Here is an 18,042-nt window from a genome sequence, read left to right as displayed (position 1 = left end):
AATTCTGTCCAAATAACAATGTTTATTATGATTGTTAAAAATGAAAAATATTATGAAGCCCAGATACAGTCCTACAATATTGTTCCACTCTTTATTTATTTAAATATATTCTCATACAATTAAAAATCGAGTTTATCCACTTCTGGATATGACGAAGATATTTTTGTCAGTGCACAAAACTTGGCATATTTAAATTTAATATTATCTACAATTTTCAATATATCCACCGTCTCATCATTAAATTTAGGAAAATTATAAATATCCTGCAAAAGTGTTTTTGCAATGGAAACAGCTTTCTCTGAATTACATCTATTGGTAGTTAAATATTGTTCCAAAATACCACTGTAATATCCCAATTGTGCACCTACCAAACTACCCCTGTGATATCCAAAATGAAACCCATTTTCCAATTGCTTTTTGCCAACCTCAAAACCTTCTTCGTAACCTACGGATTGGGCATTTTCTTCGACAAATAGTAAATCTTCTAACTTCTTATTTATGTCTATATCTTCTTTATCAGACATAATTACTATTATGTATCTATTGAGTACATTGAATAATCTAATTCGATTAAAAAAATCTAATACGATTCTTAACTAGCCTAGCTCTAATTTATAATTGGTACTGTCAGAGTACTATGAGATGGAAACATGAGATGTAAGTATGGGAGCAATTGTAAATACGTATCGAATAATTCCGAGTATACACGAGCATGTCTACCAACCTTTAAAGTCACTATCTGCTTCGTTCATGGTTAACAGTAAATATTATCAGATCGGTTAAGGTTATAAGTAACGAAAAACAAATATATATTTCTGAGTTTTTATTAGGAAATACTTATTTATAGACTGTAAAAGCCTATTTGATGTTGAAGAAAAAATTCACGAACGTAAATCGAAATATTCCTGTATTGGAATAATATGGCTAGAACCAACTTCAGAGGTGTGTCATGTTTGCAACAAACGCGGTGTTCTTTCTTGTAGTGCGTTCAACAATTTTTTAAGTTAATATTTCATAAAGGATGCTCGCGTTAGGACCTAAAAAGGACGGTGGACCCAATACGAAGTTTTTTGAGTCCCAAGAAATTCTTACACAACTCGATGGAGTTAAACAATGGCTTTTGAAAAACTGCAAAAAGGTACATCCAAACGCCCGGCGTCGAAGTATTTGGTCAACTGCTTACTAGTTTATGTGCTATATTAACAATCTTTTACTTTACTTTTTAATTATTCTATTATTCCATCTGTAATTTACTACGATTATATTTTTATTTTCGAATTAATATAAATAGTAAAAATAATAATAAAGGTTAATATCATATATAGATTAACTATTTGTTATATTTATTTTCTAATAAAATATTGCTTTTATGCACAGAAATGTCATTTTCATAATGTAGCATGTGAATATTTTATTTTATTTTATAAATTATATGTAGAATCACACATAAATGTATATATATATATGATATTTATATATACCTAACTTAATTGAATGTTGTGTGTATATATATAATGAATATAAATATAATTGTTTGCACATCTTTTGATATTTGCCTTATACCTCTCTCAAATATCTTTTTAGTACGTTCAAACGGATCCTCCTACTAATAAAAGCTTAGCTACATTGATAGTACAATTACTGCAATTTCAAGAAGATAATTTAGGAAAGAATGTTTCAAAACCTCCAATGACAAGACTTCCTGTATGTATTTATTGGTTGATACAATGGAAAGTATCTTTTTTTAAACTAACCAAATCATTTATTAAATTTTCAGATGAAATGTTTCCTAGATTTTAAACCTGGAGGTGGACTATGTCATATTCTTGCTACAGCATATCGTTTTAAGCAAGAACAAGGATGGCGTCGATTTGACTTCCCTGTTGGAAAGGTAAGTATGATATTATAAACATAATTTAACAATTCTTTACACATACAAATAAATGTTGTTTTTTAGTCAGGATCTCGTATGGACAGAACAGTGGAAATGTTAATGGCAGCTGAACGAGCCTTGGTACAAAATCGTTGTATGATTATACCAAGTGTATATGTTAGACCTGATGTAGACAAATCAACTGCTGCGAAAGTAAAAGAAGCAGTTCGTCGACATCAAGGTAGTATTGTTGAAAATGAAGCAGATGCGACACACATAATTTACCCCCCGGTTGACCCTATGGAAGAAGAGTATGCACGGCCTTGCATGAGACGAGAAAGATCTGTTCTTCTTCATTGGTATTATTTCCCAGATAGTTACGATTCTTGGACTGCATTGGATCTTCCTTGGGATTTTCCAGAAGGCACGCTTACAAATACAAACATGAAATCGATATACAAAGTATCGGCAACGTGGGCGTTAGATTTAGATCAATATAACGAATGGATGAACGAAGAAGACTATGAAATAGATGAAAATGGTCAAAAAAAAATACATAAATACCGACTTTCCGTAGAAGATTTAATGGCTCAGCCATCTCATCCTCCGCCTTCAGCAAAAAAACCAAAACGGAAACGATCTCCTAGTCCATCACCGAAACCGGGAAAGCGTAAAAGCGCAAGAGGGCCATCAGGTGTCCAGAGTACTTCGTCTTCGTCGTCACTTACGGCTCCAAAAAAATCACGCGGCGGCGGCGAAGAGGAAGATGATCTCACCCAAGGAATGGAAGATCCACCGGCGGAACCTCGGATTGTAGAAGTAGTTGCAACTCCTACAAATCCTCCTGTAACTGGTCAAGGTAACATTCCAACAAGCGGCACTGCTTTGACTACAACAGGCAGTAAAAAACAAGACAACGAGCTTCAGCCGCTCAAATCTGGTAATATGGCAGACTTAGACGAACCTATGGAAGGAGATAAGGGAAGTTCTCAAAGTACTCAAGATAGGGAAGAACGAGACGCAAGCAAAGAAAGAGGAGAAGGAAATAAAGGAGACGAACCAGAAGATAATGTTACTGAACAAACACATCATATAGTTGTCCCTAGTTATTCTGCTTGGTTTGATTATAATTCGATTCATACTATAGAAAAGAGAGCTTTATCTGAGTTTTTTAATGGTAAAAATAAATCTAAAACACCGGAAATTTATCTTGCATACAGAAATTTTATGATTGACACGTACAGATTAAATCCTACAGAGTACATTACATCGACAGCTTGTAGACGTAACTTAGCAGGCGATGTTTGTGCAATTATGCGTGTGCATGCGTTTTTGGAACAATGGGGACTTATTAACTACCAGGTAGATGCAGAATCAAGACCGACACCCATGGGACCACCTCCGACATCACATTTCCATGTATTATCAGATACTCCATCAGGTTTAGCCCCGGTTAATCCAAATCCTCCGAAGACACCACAGCCTTCTGCTGCGAAGACATTACTCGATTTAGAAAAAAAGTCATCCAGCTTGGGAACAGAGGAGAAAGCCTCAGCTGGTGTGATGGCAAATTTTGGATTAAAAATCGATCAGTATTCGAGAAAACCAGCAGTTTTGAAAAACAAACAAGCTGCTGGCGCTACTCGCGATTGGACAGAACAAGAAACGCTTTTACTATTAGAAGGACTAGAATTACACAAAGATGATTGGAACAAAGTTTGCGAACATGTTGGTTCGAGAACGCAGGATGAATGTATCTTACATTTCTTACGACTTCCAATAGAAGATCCATATTTAGAAGAAGGTGGACCAGAAGGCTTGGGTCCATTAGCTTATCAACCAGTACCATTTTCTAAAGCTGGCAATCCAGTTATGAGTACTGTAGCATTTTTGGCTTCGGTCGTTGATCCCAGAGTTGCAGCAAGTGCAGCTAAAGCTGCTATGGAAGAATTTGCAGCCATTAAGGACCAAGTACCAGCAGCTTTATTAGATCAACACTTGAGGAATGTTCAAGCTAGTGCTAACTCTGATGGTAATTAATTCTTTTCCTATTCTTTTCTTATCACAACAGAGTATTGAATAACGTTGATTAATATCTTGAAATAATAATTATTTTTCAATTATTTAGGTAAGTTTGATCCAGCTGCAGGACTAGCACAATCAGGTATAGCTGGAACAGGTCCACCCGAACCCCCGGACGATACAACACCACCTTCAACTACTGGAAACGTTCCAGCAACAGTGGCCACATCTCCACATTCGGCAACAACAGCTTCTATGGAAATGAAAAAGGAGGAACAAGAAAAACCTAAAGAATCTGAAATTGAGCAAAGTCAATTAGATATAACTAAAAAGGAAGATGAACTAAAAGAAACTGAAGAAGATACAAAATCAACTATGGATGCTGAAACTATGGAGGCGAAAGAAAAGAAAGACAAGGTAAACTATTATTTTACGATGTCATCTTTATTAAATATTATTATATTTATGCATTGTCTATTGTCATCTTTTTTCTTTGTTATAGGTGGTGCGAGATGCTCAACTCCAGTCTGCAGCCGCAGCAGCGTTAGCGGCAGCTGCCGTTAAAGCAAAGCATTTGGCAGCTGTAGAAGAACGTAAAATTAAATCTTTAGTAGCGTTGCTTGTTGAGACACAAATGAAAAAATTGGAAATTAAATTACGTCATTTTGAAGAGCTGGAAACTACGATGGAACGAGAACGCGAAGGTCTCGAATATCAACGACAACAACTTATTACAGAAAGGCAACAGTTTCATTTAGAACAATTAAAAGCCGCAGAATTCAGAGCTAGGCAACAAGCGCATCAGCGTTTAGCCCAAGAACAGCAACAGCAACAACAAAATCAACACCCTACATGGCAACCTACTGCACAGCAACAACAACAACAGCAGCCACCGAGTCCACAACCACCGGCTCAACAGCCACCACCGCACACACCTCCGCAACAGGCATAAATTTTTTGTAAGTTACATATCATATTTATAAATTTTAACTATTGACCAGCGTAATAGTGTAATATTTTATCGTATGTTGATAGAAAGTATGAACATAGAATTTTCAAGTATAGTATTTTTGCAATATAGAATAATGTTCATTTTATTTCCTCTCATTTAATATAACTAGATATTTTTATAGACTTTCGTGCCATAAAAATGCCAATTTTTATCGAAATTTACATAATTTAAACGCGTATAAACATATACATAAGATTACGCGATGACAATTACAATTCATTTGTTTTGTAGCCATGTAAGAAAGATATTCGAATAATATTCATAAAGATTTCGTATGATTCAATCTATAAAGCATGATTATGAACCAGTTCTAAAACTAGATCAGTCATAAGTCGTGCACATTCGGCTCCTCCTCGTGGCGGTACTCGAGCGCTTTGCTTCCCTTTACTTGTTTCTGATTCTTCATATAAATCTGGAGCTTCGTTGCTTTCGCATGTACTAATTGGCAAAATATCCAATGCAAGCCCTGCACCGAATCGGCCGCATCGTCGCATTTCTTCGTTTAATCTGTACATGATAAATAGAATAGGAAGATTAGAGGATGCACTAAGAGTAATCGTTTACAAAGTTTATCTGTTATCTTTTTCAACTTATGGACATATTGCACATGATATTACTTACAGTTCCCACATTACAGATGGATCTATTGGTGGCTGTTTTGGATTAAGCGTATGTAACGAAGACATTAGATGGAAATGATAATGTTGAAGGAGCTGTGTCATGTGCGCTCGTCTAATCTCTCCATTTGCACAGCAATACAACAAATTCGCAAGATCAAGAGCAAGTGAACCAACTCGAGATAGTTGAAAATCAACTAAATAGACATCCTGTAAAGTCATAGCATTAATCGTAATTTAAGATTTGACCCACTTAAATTGTACTATGTCCGATTTCTATTTCCTAGGTTAATCTAATCGAAATTCAATCAATATTGATATTCATGTTCGAATTATTTTTGCTTCGTAAACGAAGTAAAAAACTAAGATAAATATTTTTACACTATGCTTATGCCTGTGCTTTCTTTTTTCTTGTTTTAATAAATTTTAGTAAGTATAGAAATAGAATTTATAAAAATCCCAACTATATAAATAATGGCAAAACATGATTTAGTTATACCATCAAGTATGATAACTGACTTGACTGAATCTGAATAATTTCTATTTTTATGAAATAGAAATTTTATGAATTACAAGTGTTTTTGCTTTAACATTATTAAAATGCTACTTGTACAAGACAATTGGTAAGAAGCGGAAAGAACGCAATATCTAAAAATCTTATAAATTAATGAGTAATAAAATTATACCGAGAAACGTTATTTCTTGATTCTTCGATTCCTACATAGTAGAATTATACAACGTACGCGTGTACACACGACACTTTTTGTACATTTTGATACAACAATATGTGTAAATAAGATATTAAATATTATCTACATATAATACTTACTTCTTCATCTGGATTAGTCGAATCATCTTTAAATAAAAAATTATTAGTCCAACAATCACCATGACAAAAAACTGTAAGAGGACCTTGCATGGCTGCAATTTCGCTCATGGTACGAAAAAATACATCATCGTTAAGAAATGCTCGTAATTTCTCCATTATCTCGAGTCTCTTGGATTCCATGTGAGGAGGAAAACCATCAGAAACCATTCTAATGGCATTCTTAGCAGCAACATGATAATATTGACGATACCAATCCTCATTTTCTGTTCGAAAAAGGGCTTCTTGTATACCTTGACCTCTATTTGGATCTGTCAGTCTTGCAAATTCTTCCGGCCTTGTACATCCATACGTACACATTAATATACACACTTATATAAAGATATAATAATATAATATAATAATAAAAAAAAAAGAGGGAAAGATAACATTATTTGACTTGCCTCGTTTCTCTAAGAGTTAGGCTGAGCGCATGAAAACCAGCTAAAGCTTTCAACGTTCGTTTCAAATGCTCAAGTTGTAATCCTTTTCTTCTGTCTTCCATTTTAAAGCCTCTTTCTCGTAAATCTTCCATAACAATAAGATCAATTCGCGCCGCGTATATTTTTGCGACTCCTCCAAAAACTTCTTTGCCATTTGTTTGTAATTCATTCAGAGCGGGCCACACATGCGTATAAAATGCTACTTCGTTTTGAAATAGAAGTTCGCTTTTAAAAGCTTCACGATGTTCTCTTGATCGAGGTAAAACTTTGTAAATAATCGCACGTTCATAATTGATCCATTCACGATTTTTTACTTGTTTTCGACCTTTTGCTCGAATACGATACAGCATAGATGTATAATTGTCACCTCTTCCTGAACCGAGTTCTTCTTTCAAACTGGTAATTTCCACATCAGGTTCATCCTTTGTTATTAATTCACGCACAGATTCTAACGTAAGACTCACGTGTCCTTCCTCATCCATCACTCTGATACTAAGGATAAAAGTTATAACTTTTAAAAACTGTGAAGAAGAAATCAGAAGAAGAAATTTCGTGTATTTTTAAGATTCTTGAATCAATAAATATCGTAACACTTTAGCCTTTGAACGTGGACGAATGAGTTATGATGTTAAGCTACGATGCAGGAAATAAGTATTTGAGTGACGAGAGAATAGTACCTCCCACTGTCGCACAGCATAATTTATTAATCGTAAGTACCCTAACTAGAGGGGCAAGGACGTTAATACATATCAATCACGCATGTAATTTCTATTCTTTGAATGACAAATTGATTGAAATATACACATATAACACAAATTTAATGAAGAAATTGAGTCAGTTTTATAAATTTTATATAGCTCAATGCAACATTTAGATTTACAATTGCAAGAACAATAACAAAGAAAGAGAGTACGTAATTACATAATTAACATAATTTTTTCGTAATTAATTTGATTTTTCGGTATTAGAGGAATTTAACGCTTCCGCCCCAACTAAATCAATCAATTCCTTGCGATAAGCATCCGTTAATTGTGGAAGATTGTGTAATTCTGTGGCCATTTTAGCAATATCTGGAAATCCTGAATTTACAGAATACTCGAGAATAAGCTGTAAAGATAAATGCCTTAAAGTTACACTTTAAATTCGAAGAAGCTAAACTAACTCTAACAAACTAACTAACAAACTAAAATTAATTATAAATATGAATATACGTACAAAAGCTCCCAAAATACATTCTTTTGAAATATAACTTTCAAATAATTCATTCACTTGTTTTTCTTTCATTGTTGGAAGAAATAAATCTGATTCTTTAACAATATATGTCAAAACTTCAATACTCTCTTCTATACGACCACCATGCAACAATATTGCTGCTATACAAGCTGTTGTGGCATTTTCAAGTGGAGAATATGTTCCTCGTTTTGTCTCTGTCTGTCAATAGCAAATTGTTTATTTTTATTACATGTACTTTTTTGTCATTTACTATTATAAACAAACCAACCTGGATAGCTTGCCAACAATCCCAAGCTGCATCCATAAAAACCGTTTTTAAAGGTGAATCAGCAGGTAAAACATCCATTTTTATTAAAGATAATACTTCAAGTTTCAATGAAAGGTCTGTGTAACATAGACTATGTATGTCTAACCATAATCTCTGTAGATATTTCACTACAATTGCTGGTGAATGATGTTTTAAATGTTGTACGATTTCTAGAAAACAGCGTGTTGTTGGCACATATATGTTTGGAACAAGTTTTTTGTAAAATTCGAAAAACTCATCAACTGTACTTGTTGATAATACTAATGATATATACGAAACGTAATAACTGGTTTCCTATATAAAAAGCTTTAATATAAAAGGGCACTAAATTGTATCATCTAATACAAATACTTAAATTAAAGAAACCATACTATTCCAGCAGATGAAATGAAATTATAATTGTCTCCTGTCAGAAGAAGCTTATGAATCATATCACCAGCTTCTCTATTGCAGAAAGTAGAAGCCATATACATAGCATGTTTAAAAAATTTATCATCCATTGGATCTTCAATACTAAAACTTCTATTTTCTATTGAGCGTAGAATATCTACGAAACTAGCTTGCGCATTTTTATCTGTAAGAGAGGGATATAATTAACTATTGTAAATAAATAAAATTTAAAAAAAAATCATTAATAAGCTATAATTACTGTTTTGCGTAGATATAATTATAATATAATAATACGATGCTAGCGAAAATTTTATATTCATTCGTTTGAAGTCCATAATCAAACGGAATGCAATATCTTCATCATTCTTCATTTGTACTCTAATCGTATTAAGGGCAGCATTCAATGTTCTAACATTTGGTTTAATCCTTTTCTTATTTATTGTATTAAGAATATCCAAAAGATATTTCATTTTCAGTTCATGCTTATAACCAAAATTTTCTGGAATCAGCGTCAATAAATAATTGTAAGTAGTAATATTTAATGGAATATCTTTCTCTTTGCATTCGTTGTACAATATCCAGGCTTCATTTATCTAAGAACATAAATTTTAAATGTATTATGTGATAAAAATATACAAAAATTCGTTCAGAAATTAAAGTTAATATACTCTTGAATGTTTTGTTAAACCACATATCATAGTGTTATAAGCTGCTGCTGCTGTTGAAGAATCTTGCGTTTTTAAAAATTCAAACAGTTCATTGATTTCTGGCTTATACCTAAAATATGAAACTGTTGAAAATAGTAAAATGTAAGTGTGATTCTCTATTTTCATTATCTTTTTTTTACTACTTACTGCCAAACATATTTATCCTGCTTTGTAGTAAACCACTCTTCTAAACGTGAATTACTCTGTGAATTGATTTCATTGTTATAAAAACACAATAATTCTAAAAGTATTTGTTTTGTATCATTAGAAACATTATAGTCTAACAACTTATAGATATGCAAAGCATCAGGCACTATACGCTTGGATATGGTATGTAGAAGTATTTCTTCTGATACTTGACTTTTATCAGTATATGTTGGGAGTGGTGTAAATGCCTTAAATACAAATTAAAAATTACTTATGTTTAAATACACCAAATATAATATATGCATGTTATATCAATACTAAATAACACATACTTCAATTTCTGGCTCTGAGAGATGTTTTGGAAACAAATCTCTGTGTTCATTATAAATCCATTTTGCAGCTTTTCTGCCTGCCTCATATGATAATGCAAAAGAACGATACTCTGTTCTCCTCAGTGGATATAAATAAGGATCATCATGGTACAAATAACTGATGTTACCAGAATCTTTTGGTATTGTCTGTTCAAGAACCTTTTAAAAAAGGTACAAATAACAAAGTTGATATATATTTCCCTTGATATATTTTCTACAAAAGTAAATTTTTAGTATATTTACCTCTAAAATATCCGTAGGACCACGTTGTATTCTAGCTGGTATTTTAACTTTAGAATTTGATACTGATAATGAAGATTTTAACCTTTTTAACTCGACACATGAAGTCCTGTGAAATAAATAATTTATTGATATTGGGGAGAGGGGGGGGGGAATAATATGATATGTATTATTTAACAAATAATAATATTCTTAATCTTTTTACCAACTTGAATAAATTATTTCATTGTAGTAAACATTACTAACCTATCTAAAAGATATCTGAGACGATTCATTATGAATACCTTGATTAAATACTGTTTATAATACAAAATCGTATTATTTAAATATTATATAATATGTAGTTGAAAATCGCAAAAGTTAAGACGTGACATATACATTTGTCTGTGAAATTCTGTGTACTGTGTCTCTCAAATAATTGCAACAAAAACATGTGTATAATACGAAAGCGAAGTTTACGACACGCTTTTATCGTTTCTACTTGAACTGACTTGGACATCTATTTGGTTGCCTATGTGCAGGCTTTACTTTTTTTTGTATTTACAAAATTAGATAAATTAAGAATGTTATAAAAGTTTTATCGAAAAATTTTTACAATTTTATAAATTTCTACTTAATTTGAATTCGATATAGCATTACATTACATATTACGAAATACTATTTTAATATTCTATCACACTACTGAATTTTGATCTTTTAGTTGCAGTTATATCTTTATAATAAAATAAATCAATTATTTGAATATAAGATTAGAAAAATTTCGAATAAAATAGTAGAACATAAAGGAATATTAAAAAATTTTACTTTTCATAAAAAGTAAATTTTAGAACATTGATTGTGCGTATTTATTTATAACAATAATTTGTATTTCTAAATTTTCTTATATTAAATTGATCAAATAATGATGCAGTTTATAAAACAAATCGAATATTAATTGATATTTAACGAAATAATCGACATTGATTGTTTTGAATGTAAAACATTTCAAAAGTAATCTTTCATGAAAAAAATTTGCAGAACTTCAATATGAAAAATAGACAAATTTACTATTTGCTATTATTTAAATATTGTTATGCAGAAAGATTACATAAACAAAATTATAGATGAATAACAGCATATATATATTTAGATTGTGATTAAAATAATAATGTACAAAATGAAACAAAATCGATCGTAAAACTGACCGTAAAACACTGCAGAAAATATGGAACATTCTAATGGAAGATGGAACGTGTAAAGAAAAATTTCCTTAAGAAATATATTCAACCCTTTCTTATTAAATGCTTCGCCCATCATTTTTATCTCTGGTTTTATAAGAACATCATATATACATATATACATATGTATATGTAATAGATGAATATGGCAGCTGCACCGTCGTATCTACAAGATAGAGATTCATTTCTTTCAGCGCATTTATTGTTTAGCATATGAATAGTAAATACACGTATACGTGTACATATATACGTATGGATGTTGAAGTATACCCTTTGGCATATTACAAAGAATTGAATAAAGTTTATAAGGAAGCCAAAACCAGTCCGCGAAGAGAAGCAGTTCTCTGCCGTGAGAATATGCGTGCGCGTAAACGTGTTAACATGTAATTGTATGTGCATGTACGTATACTATATAGTGCTCACATAGGGAAGAAGCCAGGTGTTTTATTTCAAACCGTGGGACTCTTAAAAGGGGATGCTTACACCACGTCTTCTACTTGAAGAATATGAATGAAAAACAAAATTCGTGTTTCACCGACCAACAAGAGAAACGACATTAGCTCGACTACTTTCATTGTATTTTCTTATTCGATCGAACGTAACTTAACCCCTAGTCCTCTCGTTTTTCCCTTCTTCTCTTTTCAGCTAATTTCCTTTTTTCCTTGTATTTCACTACAGTAAAAAAAATCAAACCGTACTTTAGTATGAATTTTTAAGCAACAATACATATCATATTGTATTTGTATTACTTAGGAAGATGAACAAAGAAATATCGAATCTATCATTGTCCATCACTTTCTTCTGTTCTATTCTTGGTCGAATCATTCATGAATTTAACGAATTCGATCGTGAGAGAATGATACTATGAAAAAGGAAAATTGATTCCTTTTCGTTTACAATTACAAATAAATTTTTAACGATCTTTAACGGTACTAAAGTTCAAATCATCCAATAATTATCGACTTCTAGAAGCTTATGTATATGATCTGTAATTTACTGAACGAAACAATAATATGGATTAGTAAATATATAGATATAAGTAGAAATTAATAGAGTAAAAGTTCTCAACTTATTCATCGATTTTTAATTTTTATTGCAATATACTTTAAAACTAAGAGAAAGAAATTTTTGCGATATTAGGATTAGGATGATGAATTTAAGATAAAACGAACTTAATTTTTTCAACGTTTTTTATTATTTCATTTCACACATAAATTTTATCTAATTGTGAAGAATATGTACATTTAAGATTTGTAATGTAAAATTTGACATCTGTCACTAAAATCTAATATATTTTAGATGTTACATGCCACTTATTTGGATATACCCAAATGTAATATACGTAGTATACGTAATATAAGGAATTGAGGGCATTTTGTCCTGTCCATTTTTATTTCTAAATAAAACGAATATCGATATACATAAATAAACAGTATATTTTTATAGTAACAAAAGATAAAGATTTTGTGTACATTATTAGCTTTTCGAAGAATGAATAATCTGGAGGATATTTTAGTCCGGTATCGGAAGCGCAACAGATGATAGGTCGAATAGATCTAGCAGGCCGGGACGAGTGCAATTTGATCTAACCTTCAACAAATAATGCCCACATCCCAACCTGTTAGTATCCTCGACGAATTTAGGTAAAATGATTACCATCGTCTTCTTGTTAATCCTTTCTCCATCAATATTCATCGATCGTTGTTTGTTTCTGTCTTCTACGATGAAATATAATGCATTCCGATAGGCCGGGACAAGTGCAATATTGAGAATTATATTATAAAACATTGTCACAAATCTCGGCCTATCTTCTATGCAAAATAACAGATTTTCTCGTGCCAAGATAAATTACAATAGAACAATGAAATTTATATGTACAGCGAGGTTACGTAAACAATTGTTTATATAAAACATTTGCTTCTATTAGGTTATAAGGAAAGTTGTGTAATGATTGGAAACAAAAGCCTTCATCGAATCTTTGTGTAAACACGTGCTCTTGAAAAAACCACTATCTTACAATCAGGTATTTTCACACAATCTCTTCGATTCGGTCTTCAAATTAGTCATTTCCAAATCAAAGAGAACTCTATCCATTTTAATTCATTTATGTTATGAATTATGATAGATCGTGTGCTAGTGTTATTTTGTACACGAGTTTGGGTCCACTACAGCTTCGTGCACAAATATTACGTAGAAACCGGGTACGATTAACATACAAGGTACGCGCCGTATAATTTTAAGTCAAACATTATTCGAACACTTTAATTTAATATTAAGACTTAAATTTAAAGGAAGGTCTTATAATTTTCTTGGTTAATCTTCACGCACATACCTACGACGCACATTCGATCAAACGGCTTTCTACAGTTTCGGTAACTACAATTTTCAACAAGCCATTTCCTCGATCTTGCCTCTTTTCGAACACGATAAAATAAAATAGCAGGTAGATAGTGTTTGCAGTCCGCTACTCAGTAACCGTCACAGACATATCGCAGTGAGTAATACACATTTTGACAAAAACACGTTGCCGGTGTACACCCTAACCCCCAAATCAAAATAAATGACGTCCTTCACCGGTTGCCAATATCCCGCGCTACGGTTATCCTCTCTTCCTTACCCCTCGTCACGTCCAATGTTTTGTCCCGTTTCGTCCCGTTTCGTCTCTCATCTAGTTGGAAAGTGCGATGTAAACGTCGTAAAATCGACGTAGAAAACCAAACGATCCGAGTTTATTCGTCCACTGCACGACACTATCGACAAAATACAACGTATGTATCACGATTTATTTTAGAACAATACATTGATGATAACTACGACGACAACGGTAATAATAATATTAGCGATTACAATAACAAGACGTAAACTTCTTTCGTTGAGCTCGTGTTTCTGGAGAAGGAAGCACGAAAGACGTGACAACATCCCACCCAGAGAGTTCTCGACAAACTGCTGCTCGTGACCAGGTGTCTCTTCTCTTTATTCCTTTTGGGTCCCAAGTACATGAAAGCCCCCAGCTATATAGGTACCCCTAAGGGTCGATGGTGGGGGCTTATTCTTATTTAACAGCAACGAAGCAGGAACACCAGCAACAACCAACTTTAAAGCTTCCCTCTTTTTCTTTTTCGTGTCCTTTTCTCGATCTCTTTTTACTCTCCGTCTTTCTCCGTCAGTTTCTACCTTCAATTCTTCCAACTTCCTCCCCTTTTCTTCTCCCATTTGCTATCCCTTTCTCTTCCTCCCTTTCTTTTCCCTTCCGTCACCTTCCTTCTACTTTCTTGTTACCTATCTCTTTCTCCTATTTATTCGAGTGGCTTTATTCTTTCTTTCTATCTTACGTTCCTTCCTCGTCCTTCTTGGGTCACTTTGTAGCGCAGATCTATCGTTAAAGCCCGCCAAAATTGTATCAGCTGTCCTGAATTTTGCTCCGCCTGTCAAGTACGTGACGTATACGGTTCTTCTTGTTCTGTCTTTTTGTTAGCTAGGTGTCCTATGGGAAAAAAGGGTCACCCGAATCTTACAATAGTAAGGCTATTACAATTTGCGCAGTGACACTTTTCGTGACGTTTTAAAAATATCGTTTCAAAATTATCGTGCATAACTCATACTAAATATGCATAAATACGTAACAGCTTATTTTTAAATAAAAACGAATTTTTACTTAAAATAAGTCTTTAGCTTTTCTGTATATTTGTTTTAAGAAACAAAGCTTCCTTGCAGTTTGTACTACGTAGTTGCAGTTACGAATGATTAAACGTGCGAACGTTGAACATATATCATTCAAAACTTGGACAAAGGAACATCAATGGTTAAATATCTTCTTCGATGATAAAATATCATTTTTTCTAGATTATATATATATCTCTGACAATTACCTTAACTGTAAAGTTAAATTGCTGCAGTTATACTACATAAACATTGTTATCAATTATAATTCTGATTCCAATACATATAACTTAATTAATAGATTTGGGATAGAATAATTAAATTTTTGACAAGTTGACGAGATCAACTAATTTGACCGTAAACTAATTGAATTGGATTTAACACCTGGTTCTGTCATTTTAGTATACATTCATAAAAATATTATGTAAACACATAGGATTGAAGTAGCAAAGACAAATTCGAAAAATTTTTTTTTATTTATTTATTAAAATTACAATCAATTCTCGCCTTGAGAATTTTCAGTAATAAATTCGAAAATGAAACTGAAATATTTTCCTACGAAGTACGTGATATGTTTAATTGAAAAACGTACAATTTGATGATATAACTGTTTGATCGAGTTGCTGTAAGTTTTCAAGTAAGACATTATCTTAGTGTCATTCTTTGATTTGGCGTTGACACGCGTTGATACGCAAAAGAAGAAAGAAGATTAAAAACAGAGAATGATTGAGAACCACTTGTAGGAGGACAGCTGCCGCAGCGAGCGCATCTGCTGTCGGTTGCGCGGGCACGCGCGCTTACATATCCTTATTCCTATGTTGGTACTATACACTCTATATAGATGTACACGGGTCGAACGCATACGGTACTCCTCTGTTCTCTTTATTTCTACCGTGTTGTTCCATCCTTTTTTCGCTAGTCCTTTCCTTTCCCCTTTCTTTCCTTATTTTTGTCCGAACATTCGCTGCCCCTCTCCTCACCTCCTCTCTCACTCTTCTCATTCTTTCCTCCTTCCCCTCCTATCTACCTGTGTCCTTCGTTCATTTCAGTTGGTTTCTTTTTTCTCACCCTTCAAACTGCGACATCGCAGCATTCGAATCCCGTTTTCAATATACCTTCTAGCAAATGCGTCTTCTCGTTGTATTGGGGGTTGACCGACCATCATCTTCCCTTTAATACCGTTCAGGGTAAGGATTTATAATCCATGAAAGAGAGGGTCTACTCGTGTTTATGGCATATACGATGGCTGTCTGATTTCGAAAGGTTCGTACACCTAGTTCATAATACAGAGCTTACGCGAGCAATAGGGTTTTCTACGGTGTGTAACAGCACACGATGCAGCTTGCCATACAGCCGGTACGTAGGCCGCCGTGGTACCCGAAAATTTTCTTTGTTCCCATTGTTCAGCGAATTTCCACCGTGCTTTTACGATAGCTACGTTTCTTAGAAAATTGTTGAATTTGTCGACCGAGGGATTTTTCCATCTGCTTACCTTGTTCCGCCTTTATTTCCTTCCTTCTTTTTTTCTTCTTTATTACCCACGAAAACCCTCACGGGATTTTAAGTTCGGCTCTTTTGTTCCTTTGCATACCTGCTCTCGTTGAAACGAACTGATGCGGTAGTTATTGGTATGCTTCGTTTAAATTTTTCTCAAAATTCACTGAGTTCATCTACTACGTTTATTTTCAGGAACGAAAGAATGTTAGTAGAAAATTTGTCATCAGCATTTAATTTTGCAAAATGTATCTATGATTCTTATCTGTAGTGAAGAATAAAATTGAAATCTGTTATAATATTTAAGGCGATTTCTTGAATGTTTAGCGTGATGCTAAGGTTAATGCTAGATCAATTTCGTAGAAAGTTAGAATTTCTTTTCTGCAGTGTTATTTTTGTTATCTTATCTTTAAATAAGAAAAGTTTTGAAGTATATCGACACATGTCAGAGAATGGCATCAATGTGCAGCATGTGCTTCACACCATAGGGCCCAGATGGCAAGCGTTGAATCCCTTGCTTAAATTTTCATCACGATATAACACTACATACTGCCTTCTAGACCACCTGTTCTATGCGTAGTTTGAAGCTATTCCTATAATTTCACATTACGTACAAATACATATATGAATTAATAGTGCATGTAATAATAGAAAAAATTGTGTTATTTTCGTTAATTTTTTCAAACTATTGAACCTTTATATTTGTTAACCGTTCATATGTACGCTATGTAAATTATGTATGTATATGTGTAAAGTATAAATCGACCAATTTTTCAATCACCCTGCATTAAAAAAGAAATTCTTATTTTTAATATTATACCTTATAAAAATGTTTGTGTTACCATTAATATAATTAGTGATGTTAAACAGATGTTTATATCTTTTGTAATCTGTTTAATCTGCGTTTACATTAAATAGAAAAAGATTTTATGCATAATGATCTATCTATTCGTAATAATGTATTGAGTTAACAAACGGTCGTTCCGAGCGACGTTACACTTCGAGACGAAATTCAAAAGATCTTTGTTCGTATCGAGGAAGTGAATCCGTGGTCGAATTCAAACGTGTCCGTGTATACAAATACTTTATATCGTCTATAACAACCGGAAGTTGAACATACATAATGTTTCTGGGTGCGCCTGTTTGTGCTATTTTTCGCTTCACTGGCAAATAAAAACAAACTACTGATTAATCATGATTTGATGAATACAATATTCATTATTACAATGCAAATATATATAAAAGATATCTTATTATTTCGGCCAATTTTCTTGGGAACTTATTCCATTTCTTTTTTATTTACATCATTATCTTTTACTGATACTATTCTGGTAATACTAGAAATGAAAATATTTCGGAAAGATATAATCTATAAATAATTATACACGTCCTATCAATTTTATTTTTTAATATAACAGCAGTTATAAATCATTGCGGCAGTTAA

General features: G+C 32.9%; 4 protein-coding genes across 7 annotated transcripts; 1 reads left to right on the top strand and 3 right to left on the bottom strand.

The window, feature by feature from the left end:
• Positions 1–68: 68 nt before the first annotated feature.
• Positions 69–524, bottom strand: LOC117165729 (uncharacterized). Of its 2 annotated transcripts, XM_076624823.1 has the most exons (2): positions 369–524; positions 69–263 (listed from the first exon to the last, which is right to left on the bottom strand). In XM_076624823.1, exons 1-2 carry the CDS (start codon positions 522–524, stop codon positions 120–122), a joined length of 300 nt encoding a protein of 99 aa, XP_076480938.1. In that variant the 3' UTR covers positions 69–119. The 2 variants fall into 2 exon arrangements, with proteins under 2 accessions (XP_076480938.1, XP_033204963.1); XM_033349072.2 differs by having other exon boundaries at positions 69–524.
• A 239-nt stretch (positions 525–763) lies between these two features.
• On the top strand, positions 764–6,222 carry mor (SWI/SNF- related protein mor). 2 transcript variants are annotated; one of them, XM_033348999.2, is made up of 7 exons: positions 764–1,138; positions 1,585–1,704; positions 1,778–1,891; positions 1,958–3,905; positions 4,002–4,312; positions 4,398–4,854; positions 5,545–6,222. In XM_033348999.2, the coding sequence occupies exons 1-6, from the start codon at positions 1,022–1,024 to the stop codon at positions 4,845–4,847; spliced, it is 3,060 nt and encodes a 1,019-aa protein (XP_033204890.1). In that variant the 5' UTR covers positions 764–1,021; the 3' UTR covers positions 4,848–4,854; positions 5,545–6,222. The 2 variants fall into 2 exon arrangements, with proteins under 2 accessions (XP_033204890.1, XP_033204896.1); XM_033349005.1 differs by lacking the exons at positions 764–1,138; positions 1,585–1,704 and having other exon boundaries at positions 1,962–3,905.
• On the bottom strand, positions 4,958–7,314 carry LOC117165700 (uncharacterized). Its single transcript, XM_033349027.2, has 4 exons — positions 6,794–7,314; positions 6,354–6,687; positions 5,529–5,734; positions 4,958–5,414 (listed from the first exon to the last, which is right to left on the bottom strand). The coding sequence occupies exons 1-4, from the start codon at positions 7,312–7,314 to the stop codon at positions 5,192–5,194; spliced, it is 1,284 nt and encodes a 427-aa protein (XP_033204918.1). The 3' UTR covers positions 4,958–5,191.
• On the bottom strand, positions 7,233–10,714 carry LOC117165696 (small ribosomal subunit protein mS39). Of its 2 annotated transcripts, none has more exons than XM_076624820.1 (10): positions 10,474–10,714; positions 10,231–10,336; positions 9,949–10,146; positions 9,617–9,864; positions 9,431–9,539; positions 9,022–9,355; positions 8,744–8,946; positions 8,334–8,666; positions 8,048–8,263; positions 7,233–7,324 (listed from the first exon to the last, which is right to left on the bottom strand). In XM_076624820.1, exons 1-10 carry the CDS (start codon positions 10,500–10,502, stop codon positions 7,307–7,309), a joined length of 1,794 nt encoding a protein of 597 aa, XP_076480935.1. In that variant the 5' UTR covers positions 10,503–10,714; the 3' UTR covers positions 7,233–7,306. The 2 variants fall into 2 exon arrangements, with proteins under 2 accessions (XP_076480935.1, XP_033204904.1); XM_033349013.2 differs by lacking the exon at positions 7,233–7,324 and adding an exon at positions 7,667–7,939 and having other exon boundaries at positions 10,474–10,713.
• Between the last annotated feature and the right edge of the window lie 7,328 nt (positions 10,715–18,042).

Source organism: Bombus vancouverensis, chromosome 15 (assembly GCF_051014615.1).
Source record: "Bombus vancouverensis nearcticus chromosome 15, iyBomVanc1_principal, whole genome shotgun sequence".
NCBI classification, from domain to species: domain Eukaryota; kingdom Metazoa; phylum Arthropoda; class Insecta; order Hymenoptera; family Apidae; genus Bombus; species Bombus vancouverensis.
Note: the sequence above shows the minus strand (reverse complement) of the source record. Positions and strands in the feature narration are given on the sequence as shown.